Source organism: Lynx canadensis, chromosome D4 (genome assembly GCF_007474595.2).
Source record: "Lynx canadensis isolate LIC74 chromosome D4, mLynCan4.pri.v2, whole genome shotgun sequence".
Classification (NCBI taxonomy): Eukaryota; Metazoa; Chordata; class Mammalia; order Carnivora; family Felidae; genus Lynx; species Lynx canadensis.
The window spans coordinates 60,784,303-60,809,643 of NC_044315.2; the positions used below are offsets into that span (position 1 = coordinate 60,784,303).

Genomic DNA, 25,341 nt, shown 5'->3' on the forward strand with positions numbered 1-25,341 from the left:
CCAGGCAGCCTGCCCCGTGCTGGACGCCTCCAGCGCCAAGGGCTTGCTTGCAGAGAGCGGAGGCTCTGCTCCCCGCTAACTTCAGCCATCTCTTCTGCGTCTCCCCACCTACGTCACAGCCAGCCAGCAACATCTCTCAAAGAGCCATGTGGCTCTGGAGGCGAAGACTCCTGCGTGTCCTCCGGTCCGAACATGCCGTCTCCAACGGCCAGTCCCTGACCCTTCCCAGATGTCTCCCAGGCTATGCCCTGGTAGGTGCCTGGTGGTGTGAGGCCCCAGCTCCGAGCTCCCCAAGGGCGGGGTCTGACCAGGCCAGAGAGGGACAAAGCCTGCATGTCACAGCCTGGACTCTAAGATCCTCGCATCTAGCTGGAGGAGCTGACGCTCCCGGTGGCTGAGTGACTCACATCATGACTTAAACAATATTAGTCTCTCGACGCAGCAACCATGAATCAAGAAGCCCGGCAAAAAAGCAGAAGTTAAATTTAACCGATTTTGGCACCAGGCTGAATTTTCACCCCTCTGTCGTGCGAATCCCTATTTTTGTAGCACCAGGAAACAGAAACAACTGATTACACATTCCAGGCTGTCTCTGTCCAGCGAGCATTGTTCCCCCAAAGGGCAGTCAGTGCTCCTTTTCAATTACACAAATTACATGCATTTTCCCATTTGTGAAAGTCTGTTTCGGAGCCCAGTTTTGAATAAGTTAAGGGATTCGCTGAACCCCTTGAGTGAATGTAGGCCCACTCCTCCAGCCCCTCCACCTCTCTGCAAGCAAGCTCAGCCTCTCAGACGTGATGAGGGGGTTGGGAGGCTCCCAGAGTGTGGGTTCCCTGAAAATGGGGCAGAGGGGAGGCGGAAACCCCAACGCTACTCTTTATCAAGAGCCTCGTCTTTGTTGCTTCAGTCCCCTTGGCTGGCTCCACAGGCTGGGAGAAGTCTCCTCTCCTGGGCTCATCCCGTGATTCTGCCTCCGAGGTCTCCAGAGCTCTCCAAACTGCCAGGCACCGTCCAGTCCCCAGCCCCCAGGTAGCCCCCGTCAGGGTGCAGCTGGAGCCCCTGACCTGGTGCAGTATCTGATGGCAGAAACCCAGGGCAATGGTGGACCGTTCGTGTCTGCAGCGATGCACAGTGATCCTGTTTAGGAGGAGACTGAGGACCTGCATTCCCTCCCACATCCTCCACCTCCCCCACAGTCAAGCCCACAGGGCGAGAAAACTGCTGCCGTGGGAGGCTTCAGGCTCTGCAGCCTGTGCCCCGCATTTAGTTCAGGTCAGCACTCAGCGACGACCCAGCTGGTGCCCGGCCCTGCAGCAGGCCCTGGGAACCGGGAGATGAAGGAAATGGGGGCCCCTGCCCCCCCAAGAAGCTCCTATTCTAGTAGGGAATACCTGGATATAGAATAAACTATTTCCCACAAGATGTAATTCATTTAATGACAAAATACCGTGTGCAACAGAAGTGACGAAGAACCTTGTTTCCCAACATTCTTGTCACTATGACTTTGCGAGGAAGCCTCGTACATGTTTTCCTAATCCTGCACCACTCATGAAATGTTAATACCACAATATACTATACACCTATTTATGTCTCTATATATATCTGTGCTTTATACATAAAATGAGTAAGATACTTTGTCCCCTCTGGATAAGAACCACTTTACACCAGCCTGGGGGAGACAGCCTTCATAGAGAAGCCTTTATTTAGGAAGGAGCAATTCATTTACTTTTGGGGCTAGGGATGGGAGGCACAGAAGGCAAGGAACCAAGGAGGGCATCATAGAGGAAGAGGTACTTATCCAGGGTTTTGAAGGATGAGGAGGAGCTCTTCAAAACACAGAAGGGACTCAGCATTAAGCCTCCTTTTCTGGGCAACTTGAGCTCCCGCCTCCTTCAGAGAATTACTCCTTCCTGCAGCAGTCGGCTTCCAAGATGGACCCCGGTGACCTTTGCCTCCCGCTACAGCTTGCCTAGTCCTCTCCCTCACTAAATAAGAGCTAATTTGTGTGAGCAGTGGAATAGGCATAAATGACAGTGTGCACCTTCCGAAGCGAGGTCCTGAAAGACTTTGCCAACCTCTGCCTTGGTCTCTAGCTGAGTCGCTTTGGGGGAAGCCAGCTGTCATGCCATGGGGGCACTCTAGATCTCTATGGAGAGACCTGCATGGAGAGACACCAACTTGCCAGCCATGTGAGGGAGCCAGTTTGGGAGCTGATCCTCCAGCCCCAGTCAAGCCTTCAGATGATGCTAGACCCTAGTCTCCAAATCTTCCAGGCAGACCCCAAACATCATGACGCAGACACAAGCCATTCTCTGGGTCTGAATTACTGACCCAACAGAAATAATGAAATAATAATTATTGTTGTTTTAAGCCACTGAATTTGGAGGCGATTCGTTATGCAGCAATAACTAGTACAATCTCCATTTCATAACCCAGTCTCCTGTCCTGTCAACTTCTCTAAGCTGGAGGCTTGTCTTGCTCATGCGGGGGCCAGGGAGCTCTGGCTGGCAAGCTAGAAGTTCCCAATGTCCTGCTTGCTTCTACAGCTCCTCAGAGAATTCTGAGGGCAAATGGATCCAAGTGAGGTGGTGAAAAGGCCCGGAAGCTCCATGGATTCCTCTCTGGATGGGGCTTCTCCAGAGAACTTGGCCTGCCATGTTTGAACAAAGTGTCCGTCTGCAGGTTCTTCCATCCCTCCATCTCTGCCTTCCTCCCTCCATGCTTCTGTTCATTCAACAGACATATAATAAGGTCTGTGAAGTGTTAAGCACCAGGAAAAACAGGAGTAACTCAGGCCCAGGTTCTCTCCTTAAGGAGCTCAAAGCCCAGCTAAACATGCCCCCACTTCTGCCAAGCCCTCAGAGAGGGACAGGCAGAGGCGCAGGAGGGGTGGGCCATGTATGTGCTCAGCTAGAAGTAAACACAGGGAAGTGAGAAAAAGAATTTCTAGAGGGGAGACTTTAGAGAGTGCAGTAAGGAAAGGCTTCTTGGAAGAGGCAGCATTCAAGCCGGATGTCTAAGAATGGGCCGTTTCAGGGGGTGGGAACAGTGTTGCAAGAAAGACCCAGGATGCTGAGAAGCTGGGGTAGTCAACTCGGGGAGCAGCAGGAGGCAGGGCAGGGGTAAGGATAAAACAAGAAACACTTAGTGCTAAGGATGTGCCAGCCACAGTTCTGATCACAATGTGATCATTTACCCCACACAGCAGTCCTATGAGACCGGCCTTCTCCCTCCCCTGCTTTTCTATACGAGGAGCTGAGGCCCAGAGAGGCAGTGCCTGGCCCTGCCGAGTAGGGAGTACAGCGTGCTCCTCAGTCTGCAGGAAAGGAAGCTGAAGCAAGAGAAGGTGACTCGCCCAAGGTCTCACTGTTTGCAGGCACCAACCACAGGGCCTGAAGCCAGGTGAGTGGTGCTGGGTCCCAGGCACGTGGTTGGGTTTGCACCATAGCATGCCAAGCTGCTTCTCTGACCTCATCTCCTGCTGCGTCCACCCACATTCAGCGTGGCCTGCTCAGGCCACAGCGAATGACTCAGTGCTCCCCAGGCCCACACACTCCCCCACCTCTTGCTTCTGAGCGCCCCGTTTCCTCTGCCGGCAATGCTCTCCTTCACGGCTCCAGCTGTCCAGCGTCCTCTCTTCCTTCACAGCCAGCTCCACATCCCTCTTCTGGGAAGTCTTTCTTGCCCCTGGGCTGAGTGGGTAGCCTTCCCTGGGACCTCGCTCCTTCCTCATCATACCTCAGCCTCAGACAGCTCCTGCCTCCCTTTGGGCCGTGAGGTCAGGGCTCTACCCCCAGCATCCCATGCAAGCAGGGCCAGACTCACTGAGCTCCTCAGTCAGCAGGAGTGCGGTGAAACCAGATCCTGCTGTGGTCAGGCTCCACTGGCTTCCTCATTCCCATCCTGGCTCCCCACTCACCATGCTCCTGCCCCACTGCCCCTTCTCTGTTCCCTGAACATGACAAGTTCTTTCTCAGCACAGGCCACCTGCATTTCCTATTCCATCCACCCAACCAGCTCCTTCTCACCCTTCAGGTCTCAGCCCAAAGGTCACCTCCGTCAAGAGGCCCTCCCTAACTGCCTTGGGGCCGTCACCACTAGTCCCATCACCCTGCTTATTTCTATCGTGGCTGTTTCCTACTGCAGTCTTTGCTTAAGGGCCAGACTGCCTGAGTGTAAATCCTGACTCTGTTACCTATGAGCTGACAGTCCCTGAGCAAGTTACTAGACCTCTGTGTGCCCAGGTTTTCTTCTTTATAAAATGAGGATAATAGTGACTACGGCACAGAGAACTTTTAAGGATTGAATTAACACAAACAAGTGCTCAGAAGAGTGTCTGGTATGTTGTAAGCCTGTAAGCCTTACACAAGTGTTAGCTCTTAGTATTACTACTTGTTTACCTGCTTACTGCCTACCTGGCTCCCTCCTAGAATGTAAGCTCTGAAAGGGAAGGTGCCCTACCTGTCCTGTTAGCACTATATCCCCCAGTGTCTACCAAAATTCCAGGCACATAGTAAGTTGCCTGTTATATTTGTTGGATGGATGGTAGGGTGGATGATGGAAGAATGGATGGATGGATGGATGGATGGATGGAAGGAAGGGTGGATGGAAGGAAGGAAGGAAGGAAGGAAGGGTGAATGGGTGGATGGAAGGAAGGAAGGAAGGAAGGAAGGAAGGGTGAATGGGTGGATGGAAGGAAGGAAGGAAGGAAGGAAGGAAGGAAGGAAGGAAGGATGATGGATGGATGGATAATGGATGGATGGAAAGAAGGATGGATGGATGGATGATGGATGGAAAGGTGGATGGAAGGAAGGATGATGGATGGACAGATGGATGGATGGATGATGGATGGATGGGTGAATGGATGGATGGATGAAACAAAGAAGTAAACCACATGCGTGGGCCACCACTCATTCTCATTGGTCACATCTTTCCATGCTCTTCTCTTTCCTAGTCCAAAGAACAGCTGGCACTGGTGAGTTTGTCTATATCAGACCTTACACTCACTGGCTGGATGGTGTATAACATTCGCCAGTGTAAAGAGTGAATACTGGTCAGGAGCCCCAGGAAAGGCCTGTGTGAGGGAAAGGGCAGTCTTGGTGGACAAGAGAATTTCAGTGGGGGAGGGAGGCTTGGCAGCAAGGAGATAAAAGTCCATCTGATCAGGGAACAGTGAGAGCAGGGCTCAGAGGTCTGAAGGTGCAAGATGTCTCTGGGGAAAGGTGGGTTGTCGGGAGGGGCTGAGGCATGGGGTGAGCGGCAGGGACAAGAGATGACGCTAGGCGGGCAATTGGCTGGATGTTGATGGCACTGACAGTCAGGCTAGGGAGTCACTAAAAGATTCCAAACACGCAGTGGAGTTGGGGCCACCCCACAGAGACCCACTGCGTCGGCCGTGCCAGAAAGGCCAAAGGGTTGGGCCAGGAGTGGGGGTAGCAGGAAGCTGTGCGATCATCCAGGAAAGAGTTGGGGAGGCATGAACGGAGCAACTTAGAAACCACGTTGCACAAGGAACCATTCCTGCAAAAGACTGATGCCGAAGACAGTCCCCTAACCAAAAGTGACCCAAACCTTACCTGCACCAGATTCCAGCCTTGGAGAGATTCTGCAATGATGGATGTAACGGACGGACAGACTCCTCCAAACACCATCAAGTGATTCGGCCCGTATTTTATTGCATCGTAGAAGGCTTTCAACCCTTTCGCATTATCACACTGGGGAGCAACAGACAGAAAGAGAAGCCTGAATTAGAAACAGCTTTCCCCAGGGACAGGGGCCCGACAGCAGATTCACACAAACAAATTTCCTCACGGGAAACCTTCTAGGTTTCAGCTCCCCCATCGGGCGGCCTCTCCTTCAGCCAGCCCCGAACCCACGCTGTAAGCTCGGTGGGTGTGATGATGGTCCCCCCACATCCAGGCTCTCCTCCCCCCAAGCACCCCCACCCCGATCCAACTCCAGGACCTCTGGCTCCTCCATTATCTCCATGCAGAACGCACGGAGGAAAGAGCCCCCAGATGCCTCACTCTGGAGTCTCCCTCTTCCTGGGTCATTTATATTTTAAAAGAAGACAAATCCACACCCATTATCAAAAAAGCACAAAACAGTAAGTGTCGGTGAGGATGTGGAGAAGTTGCAACCATGGCTCATTGCTTGTGGGAACGCACAATGGTGTATCTGCGAGAGAAAACAGTACTGCAGTTCCCCCAAAAGTGAAGCAGGATTACTATATGATCCAGCATTCCACTTCTGGGGAGACAGCCAAATGAACTGACAGCCAGGACTCGAAGAGATATTTGCCCATCCATGTTCACAGCAGTATTATTCACAATAGCCAAAAAAAGGTGAAAACAACCTACCTATCCATCAAGAGACGAAGGGATAAACAAAATGCGATCTATACACACACAACAGAATGTTTTTCAGCCTTAAGAAGAAAGGAAATTCTGACACATGCCACAGCACGGATGAACCTTGATGACGTCATGCTAAATGAAAAAACTCCAGATGCAAAAAGACAGATATCGTGGGACTGTACTTAGATGAGGTCTCTGGAGGAGTCAAATTCGTGGACACAGAAAGCAGAATGGTGGCTGCCAGGGGCTGGGGGAGAAGGGAAGGGGGGAGCGCTCATGTTTAAGGGGGACAGAGTCTCAGTTTGGGATGATGGAAACATTCTGGAGACAGACGGTGGTGACGGTTTCATGACAATTGAAAGTACTTAATGCCACTGAACTGTACTCTTAAAAATGGTTAAAATGGTAAATTTTATGCTATGCATATTTTGTCACAATAAAAAAAGAAGGAAGAAGGGGAGGAGGAAGAAGGGGAGAAAGAAAGGGAAGAGGAGGAGGCGGAGGATGATCTGAAGAGGAGAATTCGCTCGGCAAACCCTTGCCAAGCACTGCTATGTCCAGTCCAGGGCTGGATGCTTAGGTCACACAAAAGTTGGACACAGCTCCTGCCAAGGAGCTCACACACCAGAGACGAAAACTGGCCACTAAAACAGATCCCAGGGATCCAGCGTGGAAACGAACAAGGACAAATGTCCTCAAATGTCGGGAGTAGGTGAGGACTCACTTCCACCTCTACCTCTGTCATTTGTCTCTTCCCTGCACAGAGGCACTGGCACCTAGCCGGGCTCCTTGCTTCCCCTGGGGCCCGGCTAAGCCTGCTCACCACCCAGCCGTCTGAGGCTTCTTTGTAAAACATAAACCAGTCCTTCTGACTGTCCTGCTTTCCGTGCACTTAAAACCCAACCTCTTAGCAGAATGTAATTCTCAAAAGGTTAAAAACATCATTCTTATGAAAATTGATGGTGGGTATATGTCAACCTTTTATTTAACTCATTAATAAGGGGATCTGCAGCGTGGCAAAGTGGACTCAAGAGAAAATTTGAGAGACAGGGATTTTTATGGCGAATGGAAAAATAAGAAATAAGGTAAGATTGCCAAATTAGATAGAAAACCAGTTAATGTCCTACAGGACAATAAAACGATAACCGTTGTGGACAGAAAAGAAAATCACCAAAGACTAGCACATCTTGTCGGTTTCAGAGAATTGTAAGCGTCTGGGTCTTAAGTTCCACCAGTCAGATGGCTCTTAGACAGGGCTGCTAGAAAACGCTCTAAGTGTTAGGCTAACTGGTTATATAACAGCTACTTTGTCTTATTTACAAGTTTGGGGCCAGGGTGTGAACCCCTCCTATCATAATGGACACAAGAGGCCACTAGGTTCAGCCTTGCCTCCCACTCTGACCTGATTTTCCTCCATCTCTCTCCCTTGCTCATCAAGTACAGCTCATCAGCCTCCTTTCTGTTCCTTGAAATGGAGAGCAATTTCCTTCCTGCCTCTGGGCCTTTGCACTTGCTGTTTTCTCTGCCGGGAACAATATTCACTTGTTTCTCGGCATGGTTCACTCCTTTTCATCATCTAGGACTTGGTATAGCTGTTACCTCCTCATCGCTGTCCCCCATCCAAAATGTCCCCCACTCCAGTCACTCCCTAACATGCCACCCTATTTATTGCCCTAAGGCAGTTCCTAACATTATCTGAAATCATCCTGTTTTTTGATGCCTGTATATTGACTGACCTCCCAACTAGAAGGTAAGCCTCCGAAAGCAAGGATTTTTGTCACTGTTTTCACAGCTCTCTCCCCAGAGCTCAGTAAGGGACAGCAAGAATCTGTTGCATGCCTGAAGGAGCCCTCTGACATCCTCCCTGTATCTGCTCTCTCTCCTCTCCTTCTATGCCCACGTCTCTCCTCTTACTTTTGTCTTCCTCTCCATTCTGGGTCCTCCTCTTCCTTTCTGCTCCCTCTCCCTTCCCCTTAAGCGATCATAATGTGGGACCAGAGTGGCTCAGTACTTACTGCTCCCTTTTCATTTGAGAGACTCTGACCCACAGCGGGTGCTGACAGGGCTGGAAACCCGAGTGTGAGCTGTGGCTGGCCTCAGAGAGCCCACTGTCCAGCAGAGGTGGTGAGACAGCAGGGGGAGGCCATGTCACATGGGGCACAGTGGCTGTGCAGGGGAGGGGTAGGGCCCAGCAGGCCCTAAGCACCCGGGGGAGGGCAGGGTGTGGGGAAGGGTGGTGGGGGGAAGGCAAAAGGCCCTGGGCAAGGCTGAGAATTGCAGCTTGCAGAGATCTGGGAAATAATTCCATTTTTTAATTTAAATTTAATTTAAAAATGGACCGCATTAAAAAATTTTTTTTTTTTTTTTGCTAAGAAAGAAAGAGAGAAGGAGAAAATGAAAGATGGGAAGGAAGGAGAGAGGGAAAGAAGAAAGATTAAGTTCTTATTGCATCTTGGGGCCCTGTATTAATTGTCCTTGTTCCTTGATTGAAAGCAACACTTCCCACCCTGCACGGAACACAGCCGATATAACAGAGCAGTTCATGTTTTAATTGTTTCTACCATGATTTACTGAATCATTTCCCATTTTAATACATTCTTGTAATGATTTTAGCTTGTTTCCTAATCTGTAGCTAGTGACAATGATAATACAGTGCCACAAGATTTATAATCAAAGTTGCATTAAAACAATATGAGCAACAATGAACTTATTAATACTTGTTCCCTCTGCAAACATTTCCCTGGTACCTTGTCTGTGCAAGACTCTGTAATAATGATGATGTCCTGACTTCTCACAAATACACACCCTGAATGTCGACTCAAGAGCAGGAGAATATTTGACAACCAGTATTTTAACTGGAAGAATCTTCTAATGTTTACAAATGTTTATCCTACTCCATTTTCACCAGGCTGGGTGTGAAAGGTGGAATTTTGGCCCCCGCGATCCGTGCCCCTTGATCTTACGCTCACGAATATGTTATGTTACATGAAAAAGGACTTTGCAGATATAACTAAGGTTTCTTATCAGCTGACTTTGAAGAATTATCCAGGTGGTCAATGTAATCACACGAGTCCCAAAAAGCAGAGGTCTCATTTGCTGGTAGAAGGAGTGAAATCAGAGACTCCAAGCATGGGATAAATTCAGTGCACCTGTTGGCTTGAAGGTGAACGGGGCCACGTGTTAAGAAAATGGGGGCCTCAGTCCTGCAATCCAAAGGAACTGGATCTTCCCCAGTGGAGCCTCCAGTTAAGAACCCTGCCCAGGAGACACCTTGATTTTGACCTTGTGAAGCGTTGAGCAGAGGACCCAACCGAATCATGCAGTACCTGGACTTCTGGCCCGTGGACTGTGTGAGCCAATGCACGGCTGTGGAGTAAACCACTAAATCTGTGGTCATCTGTTATAGCAGCAATGGAAAACTAACACGGTGAAGTAGAATGAGAAAAGCAAGAATAATATAGTGAGGTTTTCTTTAAAGTTAAATGTATTTCATTTCAAAAGCTATCCTTAATTTGTAGATAAGATGCTTCAGACTCTATATGGTGTTGAAATGTTTTCTGTTATAAAATTATAGATAGTAGAATGTTTTTTTTTAAAACGAATTTCTGTTTTCTTTAATGTCTATTTTTGAGAGAGAGAGGGAGAGGACATGAGTGGAGGAGGGTCAGAGAGAGAGAGAGAGAGAGAGAGAGAGAGAGAGAGAGAGACAGAGGATCTGAAGCAGGCTCTGTGCTGACAGCACAGAGTCCGATGAGGGGTTCAAACTCACATAGGACGAGATCATGACCTGAGCCGAAGTCGGGTGTTTAACCAAATGAGCCACCCAGGTGTCCCTAATGGTTTTGTTTTTAATATCCTAATGTGACAAAATAAAGTGTTTATTATTTTTTTTATTGTTTATTTATTTTTGAGAGAGAGACAGAGTGCGAGCAGGGAAGGGGCAGAGAAGGCGGGGGTGACACAGAATCCGAAGCAGGCTCCAGGCTCTTAGCTGTCAGCATAGAGCCTGACACGGGGTTTGAACTCACGAACCGTGAGATCATGACCTAAGCCAAAGTCAGACACTTAACTGACTGAGCCACCCAGGTGTCCCAAAGTGGTTTTTTTTTTTTTAATGGAAGTTTCTCTTCCACGTCCCCCTCCCCACTCTGCTTATTCAGCTTTTACTGGTGTGTGAAATCCAAACACATGGGCATCGCTCATGTAGCTAGCCCTGTACCTTCATTTTCAGATGCAGACCCCAAGGACTAGAGGAGGGAAGGGGTTTGTCACTGCCCTGTCAGGATTAGGGGAAGGATTTCAGGATTCCTGGTTCAGAGCTTCCTCAACAATCTGGAGAACTCAGCTCAACAGGCAACGGTGATGTTAAAGCTAGCAGTATTCTAGAAAGGACCATTTCCCTCAGAATAACGCTCCAAACCCAGGTCTCCTCTTGATTAGTGCTCTGGACCTGAGGCAGAATAAACCACCTACGGGGCACGAAGCACACTTCCCCAGCTCCCCTAAAGAGAGCACTTTTAAAGTGACTACCAAATAAAAATCACATGGCATACCTGTCCCATTTTAGATGTTACTCTCCCTCATCCTCATTTCTTTTCTTTTTTTTATTTTATTTTTGAGACAGAGAGAGAGAGAGACAGAGCACGAGCAGGGGAGGGGCAGAGAGAGGGAGAGGGAGATGCAGAATCTGAAGCAGGCTCCAGGCTCTGAGCTGTCAGCACAGCCCCACGCTGGGCTTGAACCCACGAACCATGAGATTATGACCTGAGCTGAAGTTGGACACTTAGCAGACTGAGCCACTCAGATGCCCCTCTGTCATCCTCATTCTGATACCGTAACTTCTTGCCTGATACGAATAGTGTCCTAACTAGAGGGACTTTCCAGCTGACCAAAGCTGAGTCTCTGTGGATGAACCAGATTGGAGGTTGTCGACCTGGAGGCCCTCAGGCACCTGCCTAGGACCCGGCAGAGATGTTTTGGAGCCAGCGAGGGGGTTCCTGGGCTCCCAGCAGCTCTTCTTCTATCTGTTCTATATTCAGCATCAAGGTCCCACGTAATACTTAATCTGAAAAAGGGGATTCCATTGCTAGTAGCGTAAAATGCCTGAAAACCACGATGCGGACGACTCCGGAGGTCCTTGCCCACGTGTGATTTTTGGTTTCGGCCTGGAGAAGGGCAGATGAATGTCCTGAGAGGAATTCGAGGCGATACTGGCTGAGCCAGTCACTCGCACACACTCCCTGGAAGTTAATCCATTGCACGCCAGTTTGCCTGAGAATCAATTCACCAAATCACTGGGGGAATTTCTCTAAGTTTGAGTTTCCTGAAGGACTCCTTGCAGACACTTCACATGGCCATTTCACAAGGATTTGTCCTTCCAGCTCAGGTGAAAGTCAATTTCACCTACATTTCACATTTCAGTCCTTCCTCAAGGCTGCCCTTGGAGATGCTCCCCTAATGCCTGTTTATTATCGTCCTCTTCTTGCAGACTTCGGACCCGCCCCTGCATGAGCCAGGGAAATGCCAAAGCTTTTCTATGCCCCCCATTTAAGGTGTCTGTCAGACGGCTTTTAGTGAGCCGGTCACTGGGCAAAACTATCATTCTGAGAAATTGTTTATGGCAAGTTGTCTTTGAGCGATTTGGCTTTTGATGAATTGCTCTCAGAGCCCCTGTAAGGGGGTTCTCGTGCTCTGAAAGAAAGCTATGGGCTTTATCATGTTCTCCAACTTCCCCACCTCCCCGATTAGAACCTTCCCACCGACCCGCCTCTAGAGGGCATTCTGACGGTTGGCATGGCCAACCTTGCCCCGCACACAGGGGAGACAATTCCTTCACGGCTCACATTCTCTCGCAACGGTTCAAAGCTTATGGATGGGCCAGTCTTTGGTCTGCCGTTTTGCCACTTGGACATGGGCTCTGGTACACAGTAGGCCCTCTGTAACTGTTGCTCCCCCCCTCTCCCCTTTCCTCTCCAGTATGTTTCCTCTTGGCCCTCCGAGGACTCCAACTCTACAGCAGCTCATGGTCAGTGCCCCCAAACTCCTTTCCCTGGTTTCATTTCCAATGGCTCCTCCTTCCTGGGAAGGACAGACTTGTCACAGAGAAATCATAATTGGCACATACAGGCTCTTAAAATTCAGCACCTATAAATGGGAATGGACCCAAAAGCCATGAAAATCCATTTTTTTAATGAAAAAGTAGAACTCTGGACTACATTCCATTTTCATTTAAATCTCATTTTTAAAGAATTAAAATACTTTTTTGACTTAAAAATTTCAAAGCAAATGTTGCCAAGCGCTAAAATGTAAAAATGCCAGGAAAATGTCACAGTTAATAACAACCAATTTGAAACTGAGAATTTACTCCGTACAGAATTTCAGAATTGAAGAAGAATTTAAAAACTGATGTGTCCAACCTGCCCCAGCTACAAAGTCCCCCTCTGTGTCTCCCACTCCAGGAGTGGTCAGGATCTGTTTATACCCCTCCAGTGGGCAGGGGTCTCACTACCTCACCAGGGAGTTACTTTGTCATTGGCCAGCTCTGCTTCTTAGAAAGTTCTTATGTCGTTCTTGAAATCACCCTCCTTTTGAATTTCCTTTCCAAGTTATCATTCTAGAACAAAGGTCAGCGAACCTTTCCTGTAAAGGGCCAGGCAGTAAACATCTTAGGCTTTGTGGACCATATTTGCGACTCGTCAACCCTCTGTAGCACAAAAGCAGCCACAGACAATACATAAACAAATGAGTGTGGCTGCAATCCAATAAAACTGTATTTACCAAAACAGGCAGCAGGCAGATTTGGGCCACGGGCCATAGTTTGCGCACCCCTGCTCTGAAACTTGTTAGAATACGTACAGTCTTCCATTCCCATGAGAGCCCTTCAGATACCTAAACTCAGCCAGCCTGACTTGACTCCATGACATGGCTTTCAAGCCAAATGACCCTTCACTCTTCTAATCATCCTCTTATGATATGATTCCACACCCTTTCCATCTGTGGTCATCCTCTGGAAAGGCTTCAGAGGACAGAGATTTCTAGGACGCACCCCCCCCCCCCCGAAACACCTCCATCTACCCTGTACAGAAAAGTCACATAGCTGACACCCGCCAGGCACTCACTATGTATTAGGCCTCGTACTAAGAACGTGGTGTAAATTATCCTGTTTGTTACAATATTATTATAAGGCAGAAACAATTATTATTTCCACCCTTACAGAGAAGGAAACTGAGGTTCAGAGTAGCTAAGTAACTTGCCCGAGGTCACATAGAAGGCGAGCACTGTTTTTATTTTAAATAAGAACATGTGACTGCGATATATTTCACTCACAGAGAAGAAAGTACCTTATACATATAACTTAAGTAAAGTATGAAAAACAGCAAAATGAAAATGCCACATACCCAACACCCAGCTTATGTGGAAGCCTGTGTGTGGCCACCCCACGTATTCCCCACCCCCAGCCTTCACCCAGGGAGCACCCCTACTCTGGATTTATCCTTCTTTGCTTTTCTTAATTGTTATTTATTTATTTATTTATTTAATTTTTTGAGAGAGAGAGAGAGAGAGAGAGAGAGAGAGACAGTGTGCAAGTGGGGGAAGGGGACTGAGGGAGAGAGAATCCCAAGCAGGCTCCACGCTCAGCACGAAGCCCAATCCAGGGCTTGATCCCACAACCCTGGGATCACGACCTGAGCCGAAATCAATCACGAGTCAGACACCGTCTGACCAACACATCTAACCAACTGAGGCACCCAGGCGCCCCTCTTTATAATTAAATTACATGTCTACATTTTCTAAATGTTATATCACATAAGTTTACTTGTTTTTGAATATATATATATATATACACACACACACTCATACACATATGTAGAATCGTGCTGTACATTTTGCCTGAACCTTGAACTGAAAACCTCTTTATGGCTTCATGTTAACGTTTGTGAGATGTGTGTTGTTGAACAGAGCTGCAGCTCATTCATTTTCAGGGCTGTGTAGCATTCCACGGTAGGACTATGCCATGGCTTATTTGTTCGTTGCCCTGTTGACGGACACGTGGGTTGTCTCCAGGATTCTGTGTGGCTGCTGTTGTAAGTAAGACGGCTGCACATTTCTCTACGCGGCACACACGCAGGGCTCCTGCAGGGTCTGAACCTGGAAATGGAGTCGTGAAATCACAGCATCTCCCACATCTTTTCAAAGTGGTTTTATCCATTTACACTCCCACTGTCGGTCTCACTACTCCACACCCCTACCAACTGTAATTTTTGCCTACCCTGTGAGTATCTGATGTCAGTTCAATTTGTATGATCCTGATTTTTAAAGAGGATAAGCCATCTTTTCATATGTTTATAGGTGTTTCTGTTTCTTCTTTTGGACCAGTGACTGCCTATTTTTCTATTGGGTTGTCTTTTCTTTACTGATTTGTTCAGAGCATGCCTAGACGCAATACCAAACTGAATGAAATGATCACCTCCCTCATTCTGAGCATGGACTTCTATTAATGCAACCTTAAAATGCATTCCTTGTATGTGGCGCCTATTTCACACAGAGCTTACTGTCAGTAAAAACTAAACCAGCAGACATAATCTTGGTAACAAAACACATTTGAAACTTTCTTGGGGGGTGGGGGGAGAAGAAAAAGACTACTAGATGATAAATGCAGCCAACCAAATATGACTCAAAAAACACAAATCTCAGGAACAGAGGCTTGTGACTAAAAAGGAGCAATCGTGTGCGTTGGACCCATTTCACATGAAACAACCCACAATGTGAAGACACTAATGTAACATAAAACTCAGAAAGAGGAGGAGGGAAAAGAGTCACAAATTTCCTCTTCTTCCACAGGAAAACTTTAATCTATACTATCTAAAATTGAAAACAGGAGGGGCGCCTGCGTGACTCAGTCGGTTGAGCGTCCGACTTCAGCGCAGGTCATGATCTCACGGCTCGTGAGTTCGAGCCCCACATTGGGCTCTGTGCTGACAACTTGCAGCCTGCTTCAGATTCTGTGTCTCCCTCTCTCTCTGCCCCTAACCCACTCGCATCCTGTCTCTGTCTCTCTCAAAAATAAATAAACATTAAAAAAATTTTTTTTAAATAAATAAATAAATAAAATTGAAAACAGGAGGGGCACCTGGATGGCTCAGTTGGGTAAGCATCTGACTCTTGATCTCGGCTCAAGGGATGATCTCACGGTTCATGGGTTTGAGCCCCATGTCGGGCTCTACACTGACAATGCAGAGCCTGCTTGGGATTCTCTCTCTTTGCCCTTGCCCTGCTTGTGCTCTCTCTCTCTCAAAATAAATAAATAGACAAAATTAATAAAGAAAAGAAAAGAAAATAGAAAACTGGAGTTTAAAAGCCAGGACTCTCCTCATTGTTTTTCACTGTTTTTATTACCCTTGATATTTTAGAAACAAGGATTTTCTATAATGAAGGAAAAATTGTCTAATGTGGAGTAATTGTTTATACTTTACATTTCCTTTTTTTCTTCTGTAACATTCAAATAAATAAAACTTAACATCAGTTTTAAATAGCATGTAATAATGATCTCATTTTATAAAATGATTTCTGTCCATCTCCCCTCCATATGACATATGCATGGAGAGGTGTCTGGAAGGAGACTCACCTAATGTTAAAAATGGTGAGATTTTGAATGATTTTTTGTAACTCTCCTTTGTACTTATTTGTTAACTTGAAAAAATTTTTAATGCATATATTATTTTTATAAAGACGGAAGGTCATTTTTAAATAGGTAGGCTTCTCACACCCAGCATGCTTTCTCAACCATTGTAAATCTCTCCTTCTGTTCTTCTGTGGTCGACTTACTGAGCTGAGAAACAGGACTTTACATTTCTTATTGCTAAATCATGTTTAAAATTAGCCCAGCACCATGGCCAACTGAATTAAACACACACTGTATTGTTTTTCCAACGAAATGAACTCATTTAGACATTTTCTGAGCATGTATTAAGTGCTAGGAAAAGCAACTAAGTTCCTGTGGCATATAAAATTCCTTGAACAGAGTAGATACTCAAGAAATGTTTACTGGGGCACCTGGGTGGCTCAGTCGGTTGGGCGTCCGACTTTGGCTCAGGTCATGTTCTCACAGTCCATGGTTCGAGCCCCGCATCAGGCTCTGTGCTGACAGCTCAGAGCCTGGAGTTGCTTCTGATTCTGTGTCTCCCTCTTTCTGGCCCTCCCCCGCTCATGCTCTGTCTCACTCTCTCTCTCTCAAAAATAAATAAACATTTAAAAAATAAAAAAAAATGTGTACTGAAATATTAAATTTGGAAGCAATGAGAGTAATGATAATAACACAGCAATTTTTTTTTTTTTTTTTACTATTTGTACCGGGTACGATTCTAATTCTTTAAATGTATTAACTCACTTAATCCGCACAACAACCCTATGAAGTATGTCCTTTTATTGTTCATATTTTAATAAATGAGGAAACAAACTGAGGGTCAGAGAGATGAGAAATTTGCACAAAGTTTGCACGGCCAGTAAGAGGCAGAGTTGGGATACAGACTCTGAATCCCTGCTCCAAGGTATCTGTGTTCTGTTTTTCTCCCTGGGCACACAGCCACGCGACATTCTGCAGCCTCCCTCGTCACCAGGTGTGACTACTGAGCTTTGGCCAGTGGCATGTGCTTGGCCTATGAAACCATTCCGTGGGCACTCTGGGCTCTCTGTTCTACCCACAGTGTGAGTGGGGAGACTCCAAGGACCTATAAGTGGTAGGGCTTCCCCAACCCTGAGTCCCTGGGGCCCACCCCGAGGCCAAGTAGGACTGCTACTTCAAGAGAAACCGTCAGCAGGAGGGCAGTCTCAAGAGCTGATAGCCTCTGGGAACCATGCCTTCGGGATATTTCTCACTCCTGCCAGGCAACCCAACCCTTGACTGAGCATGGAGTGGGGACAGGAGCTCACCGTTTCTGGCCAGGACAAGACTCAACAGCAGGCAAGCTTTGAGCCTCTGGTCTGGGTAGGACTTTCTCAGAGAGGCAATGTTGCCTGTGCCTCTTCCCACCCACCCTGCTTCCTTCCCCCCCAAAACCCCAGCCTTTCACGGGGAGTCAGACCTGCCCACAGTCAGAAGATCCGTCCTGCCTTTCTCTGCTCCCTCCCCGCTGTACCTTTCCCAGTGCACCTCCAACTCCATCTGGGCACCTGCTTCCCAGAGTGCCCAACCAACACACCCCCCGACCCGCACTTGACTATGACATGAGCAAGAAATCGCCTTAATATATGAAAGTACCAGAACACAGGGTGTTTGTTACTGCAATTAGACAGCATCGACCAATAGCCATTTGTTCTAACCACCTGCTACAAAAATGTTGAAATGTAAGAAGTCAAAACACCTGGAAAACTATTAGAAAAAGGTGAAACTTTAAAGAGAGAAAAAGATGACAGGAAAAGGCAGAAAGAAAGCGTGCTGTGCATTTAAATATTTCCCCTACCATGCAGGCCACTGATGTCAAACCAGAATTGGAAGGACATAAGCAGAAACAGCTCAGATTTGCTGCACTGGGCTGTCCTGGTCCCCTCTGTCCCCCGTGCCCAGCAAAGGGCCTGGATTCAAACAGGTGTTTAAAACGTATCGGCTGGACAACATTATGCTGTGCGGTGGGTGCAATCCCTGTGGATGGCTACAACCTGAAATAAAAAGTAGTCATATCCGTATCTCCGTCCCAAAGAGCTTATTAAGTCCAGCCATCTTGAGTTTTTCACACCCTTTCCTCAGGGTGATGGACAGACCATCTGCTTCTAAAGGCCTCCAGAGAGCCAGACTGTCCATCCTGGATACTGAGAAACACTGGCATTTCTGTATTCTCTCTGAAGTTGTCACTCTGGATTCTTGGCCAGCTGCAGACTGTGTTATTTGAGGATGATGGGGCCACAGCACACGTCTCTCCCCTGCGTGGGTAAAGCCATCTACGCAAATTACCACATGTTTTTCAGACGGGTGGCTACAGACTGCGTTTCGTGGTTAGCTGGCGATAGGGGCCCCCGCATATGCAGGTGTGACATTTTTAAAAGTCAGGGTCACAAACGCAAAACACAGGCAGGCTGCCTGTCAGGAGGCAGTGGTGATGGCGATGTTCCTTTCCACAGGTGTGCACAAATATCCCAAGTTCTCAGCACTTCCCCTGGGGATGGGGGCCCAGGTCACCTGCTGAAGAGGGACTGCACACCAGCTGTGTGTCACCGAGCCACCGCTGCCCCTCTCCACCCCACACGTGCCTCCACAATACGCTTCTCCGAGGGGCGCCCTGGCTCCACATTTGCCGAGGGAGGTGGAAGGTGTGAGGGGGTGAAGACACGGCCCCCGCCCTCAGGGACTTACAGTCTAGAGACGGCTGGAGACACAGAAACAATTTGGGAAAATGTGGTGCGGGCCACAGCAGAGTTGGATCAGTTACAGAGCACGGGTTTCCTCCGATCATACTCATGGGGGGTGATGAAGAGCCAGGTCCTGGGGTAGGTGCTGGGGACGGCCTCGGCCATCAGGGAGCATGAGAGAAGGCTGAAACGAAAAGCTGTAACACAAGGCCAGATAAAAGTGGGAACCACAGGAGACACACAAGTCACGCAAAAAAGGAAGGAATATTGAAGTCACACTGACATATTCTGCCCAGACTTCTTGGAAGAGGTGCAGTCAAGCTGAGCCTTGAAAGTGTGGAAGAGACAGAGGTGACAGGGAGGCACAGCAGGCTGAGATCCGGCAGGAGCAAAGGCCTGGCAACAGGAAAGTGCCAGGCATACGGGAGAAATGGAGTCTTTGCTTCTGGGGCAGGAGCACAGGGTGCAGAGGGGATGTGGCAGATGGGTGGGCCAGTGCCCTGGGGACTCTCAGATAGCTGGTCAGCAGGCAGGGAGGGATTTCTTCCCTTTGGGCAGCAGGAAGCACTTTCTTTAATCAGGGGAGTGCCGAGATGGAAGCTGGTTTCACACAAATGCCTCTGGAGGCTGGTGTAGAGGAAGGAGGCCCGGGGAGGGAGGTGGCAGGGGGAAAAGGAGGTCAGCTAGGAGGCAGGGACCACAGTCCAGATGTGAGGCCTGATGAGCAACCTGGTCCAGCACCCCTGGGAAAAACGTGCCCAGAGCAGAGCTCACTTGTCAGGCCCCTTAACTAAGGGGCTCTGAGACTTGGGTTTGACCAGCACATGACATCGACAGGACCCAGTCAAATGGGTCCATCTCAACAGCCCCCTTAACAGGACCCAGTGATGGGGAAGACCAATGAGGAAAGGAATGAAAGAAAGAAGAAACCCAGCTCTCTCAACTACAGGATCCAGTCCTGCACAAGGTGAGGCCAGGCCTCCCACTGCCTGGCCCTGTGACCTCCTCCTCACCGGGCTTCACTTGTAAGATGAGAAGGGTGAGTTAGCAGATTTATCCGTCAGGAGAGGTTAGGCTGTGCAGTGGCAACACACATGCCCAATTCCCAATGGAACACCTCCAAATCTCAATGGGACACTCCAGAAATATTGATTTCTCTCTCAGTGAGGGGAGCTCGATGTGTCATAGTAACTCAGGGATCCAAACTCATGGAACAACCGCCATCTTAAATGCTGCCATTTGCCAAAGGAGAAGGAAAAAAGACAATTCTGGAGACGCTCAACCAGCAGTTAAATGGAACTCACTGATCAGACTTGACCCAGGAAAGTCCCAGGGACCCAAAGTGCAACCTGGCCAGCAGGAGAGGGGACCTAGGTGTCAGGGAACCTACAAATGACTGCCACGCTTCATCTCTGATTCCTTCTTGCCCTAACAGTATGTGTTTTGGTTGGTGCTCAAGGCCAGATTTTGGTTCAATTTATACATATCACACTAACGTTTCTTTGGCATTGACCTATGTGCCAGGCACTACGCTAAATTCTTCATATGTATCATCTCATTTACTATTCATAATAGACCTCATTGAATATTTGCAATGACCCTGTAAAATGGATACCGACACTACCCCTCATTGAACAGAGGAGAAAATACAAATTCAGGGAGCTTAACTGAAAAGCTTGAGGTCACATGACTAGTTAAGTCCTGACCCCAGGACCCACACCCAGGCCATACAGCCTCTGCCTTTTACTCTCCGAGCCGTCCAGAAATGGGGTAAAATGCCTGGTAGTACAGTGGGCTGCCTGTCACTAGGGGTGTTCAGGCAGAAGCCTGCAGGAGGTGGCTGTAGAAAGAATTACTTCACTGAGTAAAGGAGTAAATTAGTAAAAGACTCTAATCCCGAAATTCCCTGGGGAGAGACAGGAGACGGGAAAAGTGGAGTAAGTCTTGGGAATAGCGAATGGTTCTCCGGGTTGGCGCGTCCATGGGCGAACGAAAGAAATGAGAGGTGGACCGGAAAGGGCGCTTGAGCACCCACACACAGGGTTGCAACCTATTCTGGGGGACCCATGGAGCTTTTGTTTTGTTTTGTTTTGTTTTGTTTTGTTTTAACCATCTTAATCGTTTTTAATTGTATAATTCAGTGGCATTAAGTGCACCCACAATGTGGTGTGACCATCATCAGTATCTATTTCCAGAATGTTTTCATCATGTCAAACACAAAAGCTCCGTACCTATTAAACCCGGGGGCGTTGTTAAAAGGGCTTAACCTGATAATGACGTCACCAGAGCCGAGCCGGGAGGACAACCCTTCCTGTCACCTGAGGGGCGATACGAAGGCAGAGAGGCTGGGCAAAGGGCTGGGTAAAATGAGGCCAGAGTGGGGGTCTAGGTGGGAGACAAAGCCCTGGCAGTAAGACAGGAGGAGGGAAGGGTCAGATGCAGAAAGCAGAGGAAGGGAAGCCTCAGAGGGAGAGGGGAGTCCTAGCTTTCCTCCAGGGTCCTATGCATTCTGGGCCACTGGGAAGTGAGGCGGAGAAGCCAGGAGGGGATGCGGGGCCCTGGGGACACTGCCTGGGGACACTGCTGAGTCCAGTGCTGGACACATGCAGATTAGGGGCTGGCCGATTGCCCACCCCACCGACTCTCCCTGGGACCTGACAGTCATTTCCTGGGACACAGTCCAGAGCCGTCCCCCCAGCACCCCCAGGGGTCTGCGGGCTGACACAGCTTCCTGCCTGTGCTCAAACCTTCACTAGACGCCTGCTCGGAGGTGAGTGGTGACTGCAGGCCTGATGGGCTTGTCACCCCCTCAGCCCACAGCCACACTCATCACTCAGGAGGTTCGTTCTCCATCAGCAGCCGCTCACTCAGAGTTAATTATGTGCCTCTCCTGTCCTCCAGCTGGGGACAGGGCGGTCACTCCCCCGCCTGATGGATGGAGGCTGGGCCTCTGTCACACACCACAGTGACCAGGGGACTCTACTCAGGGACTTTCTAGTTCCCCAGTCCCGTCATACACCTTTCCACCTCTGTTGTGGGCACCTGTCTTCTGGGCTCCTTTCAGGAGGTGGTTTTTCCCAGCGCCTTGATACTCTGGGCCAGCTTCCTCAGCTCCCCTCCCGGTGGCCACCTGACCCCACAGGTGCGGTGCTGACCTCATATGGAAGTTGACTTCGGGGGTCCTACTTGCACAGGCAGCCTTGGGCCCAGCTGTGTCCCCATCTCAACCCTTGTTCCTGTACCCTAGCTTCTCCAAGTCTGAAGTCCTAACACACTTTCCTAGGTCTGCATCCCCAGGACCCGATCCTTGCCTGCCCCCCCCCCCCCCCACATCCTCCCCATGGCTGAGGTCCTGCTCAGTGGTCTCCAAGTCCCTGTGGCACTGCCCACCCAGACTGCAGTGCCTGGGGCCATGCCTGGACCCTGAAGGATGTGAAGCTTCTCCCTGCCTAGAAAGCATGCAAAGGGGTTTCAGCATGAAGCCTAACTGGAAAGACAGATCAGAAAACAGATACCACAAACAACTTCTCCGGGAGAAGAAATTCTTTTGAAGAGTAGGACCCAGGAAGAAGTGCTGATGGAGGTTGGGGGAGGCTCCAAAAAAGGGGATTCATTTGAGGACTGGGGCTCCAGGAAAGGCTCCCGTAGATCTTGGGGCAGCAGTTAGGGATCAGGTGCATTTAGGAGTATGATCCACTCTGAAGAAGCCCCTTTGCAAGACCTTTGACCAAGTGGCTGACAAAGCTCCAAGAGCAGCAGCCTCTGGAAGGCCAGGGGTGGGTCCAGGTCCTCAGAGGGCAGCCCATTGCAACCTGGGTGGGAGCTCACACCCCTGCACCTCCCTCCTTTGTGAAACAGACAAGCAGTGCTGAGAAGGCCTAACCCTAGCGCACTTATAAGGACTAGATGGGGCGGAGCCCTTAGCTAGTTATCAATACTGTGTATATTCAGTTTGTGGCATCAGGCATTTACTAAGCATCTCCTGCAAGCCAAGCTCTATGCCAAGCAATGGGAAAACAGAGGGAAACAAGTCAGAGCCCATTTTTAAAAGCCACAGGCTAGTGGGGATGAGAGAGAAGCCAGGGAGCAAACACGGCAGGGGATGGGAAAGCATGCTGTGAAAAGAGCTGCAGTGTGGGGCCCAGAAAAGGCCACTGAACCAGCACCAGCAGTCAGGGTAGGTTTCCTGCAGGAGGAGGCACTTACACTGAATCTTGAAACATGAGGAGAAATTAGCCAGATGGAGAGGGTGGAGGAGGGTGGCCCGCATCGAGTACAGCGTTCATTCACTCATTCGCTCTACATGAATTTCACGAGCACCTAATATGTGTCAGGCACTGTGACAGGTGGTGGGGACGCAGCAGGGACTGAAATCCCCACCCTCTGGGAGCTTCCATTCCAGCCATTCCAGTCGGGGAAGGAGAGGATAAATAAGTAGGATAAGTAAAATGTTAGTAAACGTTCAATAATGCAGCAATAGGTAAAATGTGTTATACGGTGATGAGTGCTAAATGGAAAAATTAAATGGGGGGACAGGTTGTGCAGGGTGGTGGTGGGGGGGAGTGAACTGTTAGATTCCCTATCAGCAATGACTGATACCCAGAAGAGAGTGCGGGGAGTGCAGAGAAGGTGAGAGGCTGTGCAGGATGGAGGTGTCACAGGAAGCAAGGGAGGCCAGCATGGCGGGAGGGCAGTGGACGGCAGACCCTGGAGAGCATCATGGGGAATTAGTAACAGTAATCTTAATTATCATTAAACCAGCCCCACTGCTATGGTTCCTAATGTACTACTGAAGGTCAAAGCAACTAAGAACCAGAATAACTTGGTAATAGTTCCCCTCCAACTCCAGAAGCATCCAAGCCTGGCCACTGAAAACAGCCACTCAGAATCCCAGAATCTGAGGGATCGAGAATCCTCTAGATGGTTTCACCCCAGGTTAGTGTGACCTGCTAGAGGCAGAAAAGCACAGGAGGTGAAAGAAACATAGGCGGGAAAACCGCTGAGCTGGAGGAAGGATCTTTGAGCCCTGGACCCAGGACCCGGGGTACAAAAGGAGATGAACCAGAAGCTGTCACCCAGTTTCCGTCTTCCTCTGCCAACTCCTGGCTGGTGCCTGCCAGGCAGGACTCCACTCTCCTGAGTTTCTTGTAAAACAGGTCTAATGAGCCTCCGTCCCTCACATGGCAGAGGGCAGGTCAGGCTAGATGGGGATAATGCATTCAGATGGGGAGGGGCTGGAAGTCCATGTACATTGAAGGGCGCCCAATCCTAGGGCAGAGCCTGTCCTGGGACTGAAGCCCTGGGCTCCTATTTGTTTGCTGTTTGCTGGGTGACCTTGGACTCGGCCCCTCCTGTCTCTGGGCTTCAGGATCCTGGTCCTGGGACAGCCTCTAGGATCTCCAAGCTCCAGGGTTCTGGGAGGATTCTTACAGGCAGTAGTGTGGTGTCTCTAGAGCGGGTCCTGTCAGAACCACCCCCTAAAACTGGGCCCAGTTCTAACCATGAGAGGACCCCCACCCAGCCCAGACACAGGGTAAAAAGTAAGGCTGCCTATGGCCTCCACAGTGCCCCCTCCCCGGGACTCTGCTTCTTAAACACCCGTCCTGGCCTCCTGGGCCCTTTCCCAGGTGGAGGGCAAAGAAAAATTACCTTCATAAATCCTGCAAAGAGAACAGGAGGATTTTTTAGGGCTTATTCATTTTCATGCAGGAAAAAATATGATTATTTTTTCCCCAAGTAGCAACCTTGCTGTGAAATTCTTACTTTGTTTTCTTTTTAGGTCTAACAGATCCTTCCTGAGCCTTAAAAAAAAAAAAAAAAAAAAAAAAAAAAAAATATATATATATATATATATATATATTATTTGAATGCAGTTCTTGAAATTAAAAAAAAAAAGCAAGCAGGAAGTGAAATGAGGCAGATAAAAAGGATAAATATTGCATGATTCACTTAGATGAGGGATGTAGTGGAGTCAAATCCACGGAGACAGAAAGTAGAGTGGTGTCTCCCAGGGGCTGGGGAGGGGGGCATGGGGGGCTAGAGTTTAATAGGTACAGAGTTTCGGTCTGGCAGATGAGGTGTTCTGGCGATGGATGGCAGCGATGAATGCACAAGAGTGTGAATGAACTTAATGCTGCCGAACTGCACGCTTAAAAATGGCTCCAACGGTAAATTTGATATTATGTATATTTTCCCACAATTTGAACCAAACAAGCAGGAACGTGATAATATCTTGCCAGGACCGGTCTCATGGCCTCTCCTGGGCCTCAGTTTTCTAATCTTAAAATGGGAGAGAAATCCATTCGTCCTTAATTCCTGAGCCTAGGTATGGAAAGAGAACGCATGCCTTTGTTCTCTGCAGGGCCAGGAAAGTGTTTTTCAAATGCACCAAAGAAACTAAAGAGAAATAAACATGGAACACCATAATGAATACACAGGGACACAAAACGTCCTCTTGCCTGGAGGATGGACTCATGTGCAGTCAGCAGGCCGGAGGCCTCCTTGCCCAGCTACCCTCTATTCGTGAGGAAACTGGAGTGGAGGGAAGGGCAGGAAGTCACCAAGGGCACACGGCAAGTCACCGAGCAGGCTGGGGCAGACCCTCTTGCCCGAGACACTGTGCTCCCCTCACCCAGCACCAGAC

The 25,341-nt window shown here is 48.9% G+C and overlaps 1 protein-coding gene across 1 annotated transcript in view; it reads right to left on the reverse strand.

Annotated features, from left to right (window-relative positions):
• The window catches only part of GABBR2 (gamma-aminobutyric acid type B receptor subunit 2), a 347,346-nt gene that overhangs the window by 231,303 nt on the left and 90,702 nt on the right, over window positions 1-25,341 (reverse strand). Inside the window, exon 2 of the mRNA XM_030293915.1 lies at window positions 5,577-5,714. Coding sequence (XP_030149775.1) covers window positions 5,577-5,714 — 138 coding nt within the window. The remainder of the gene's footprint in view (window positions 1-5,576; window positions 5,715-25,341) is intronic.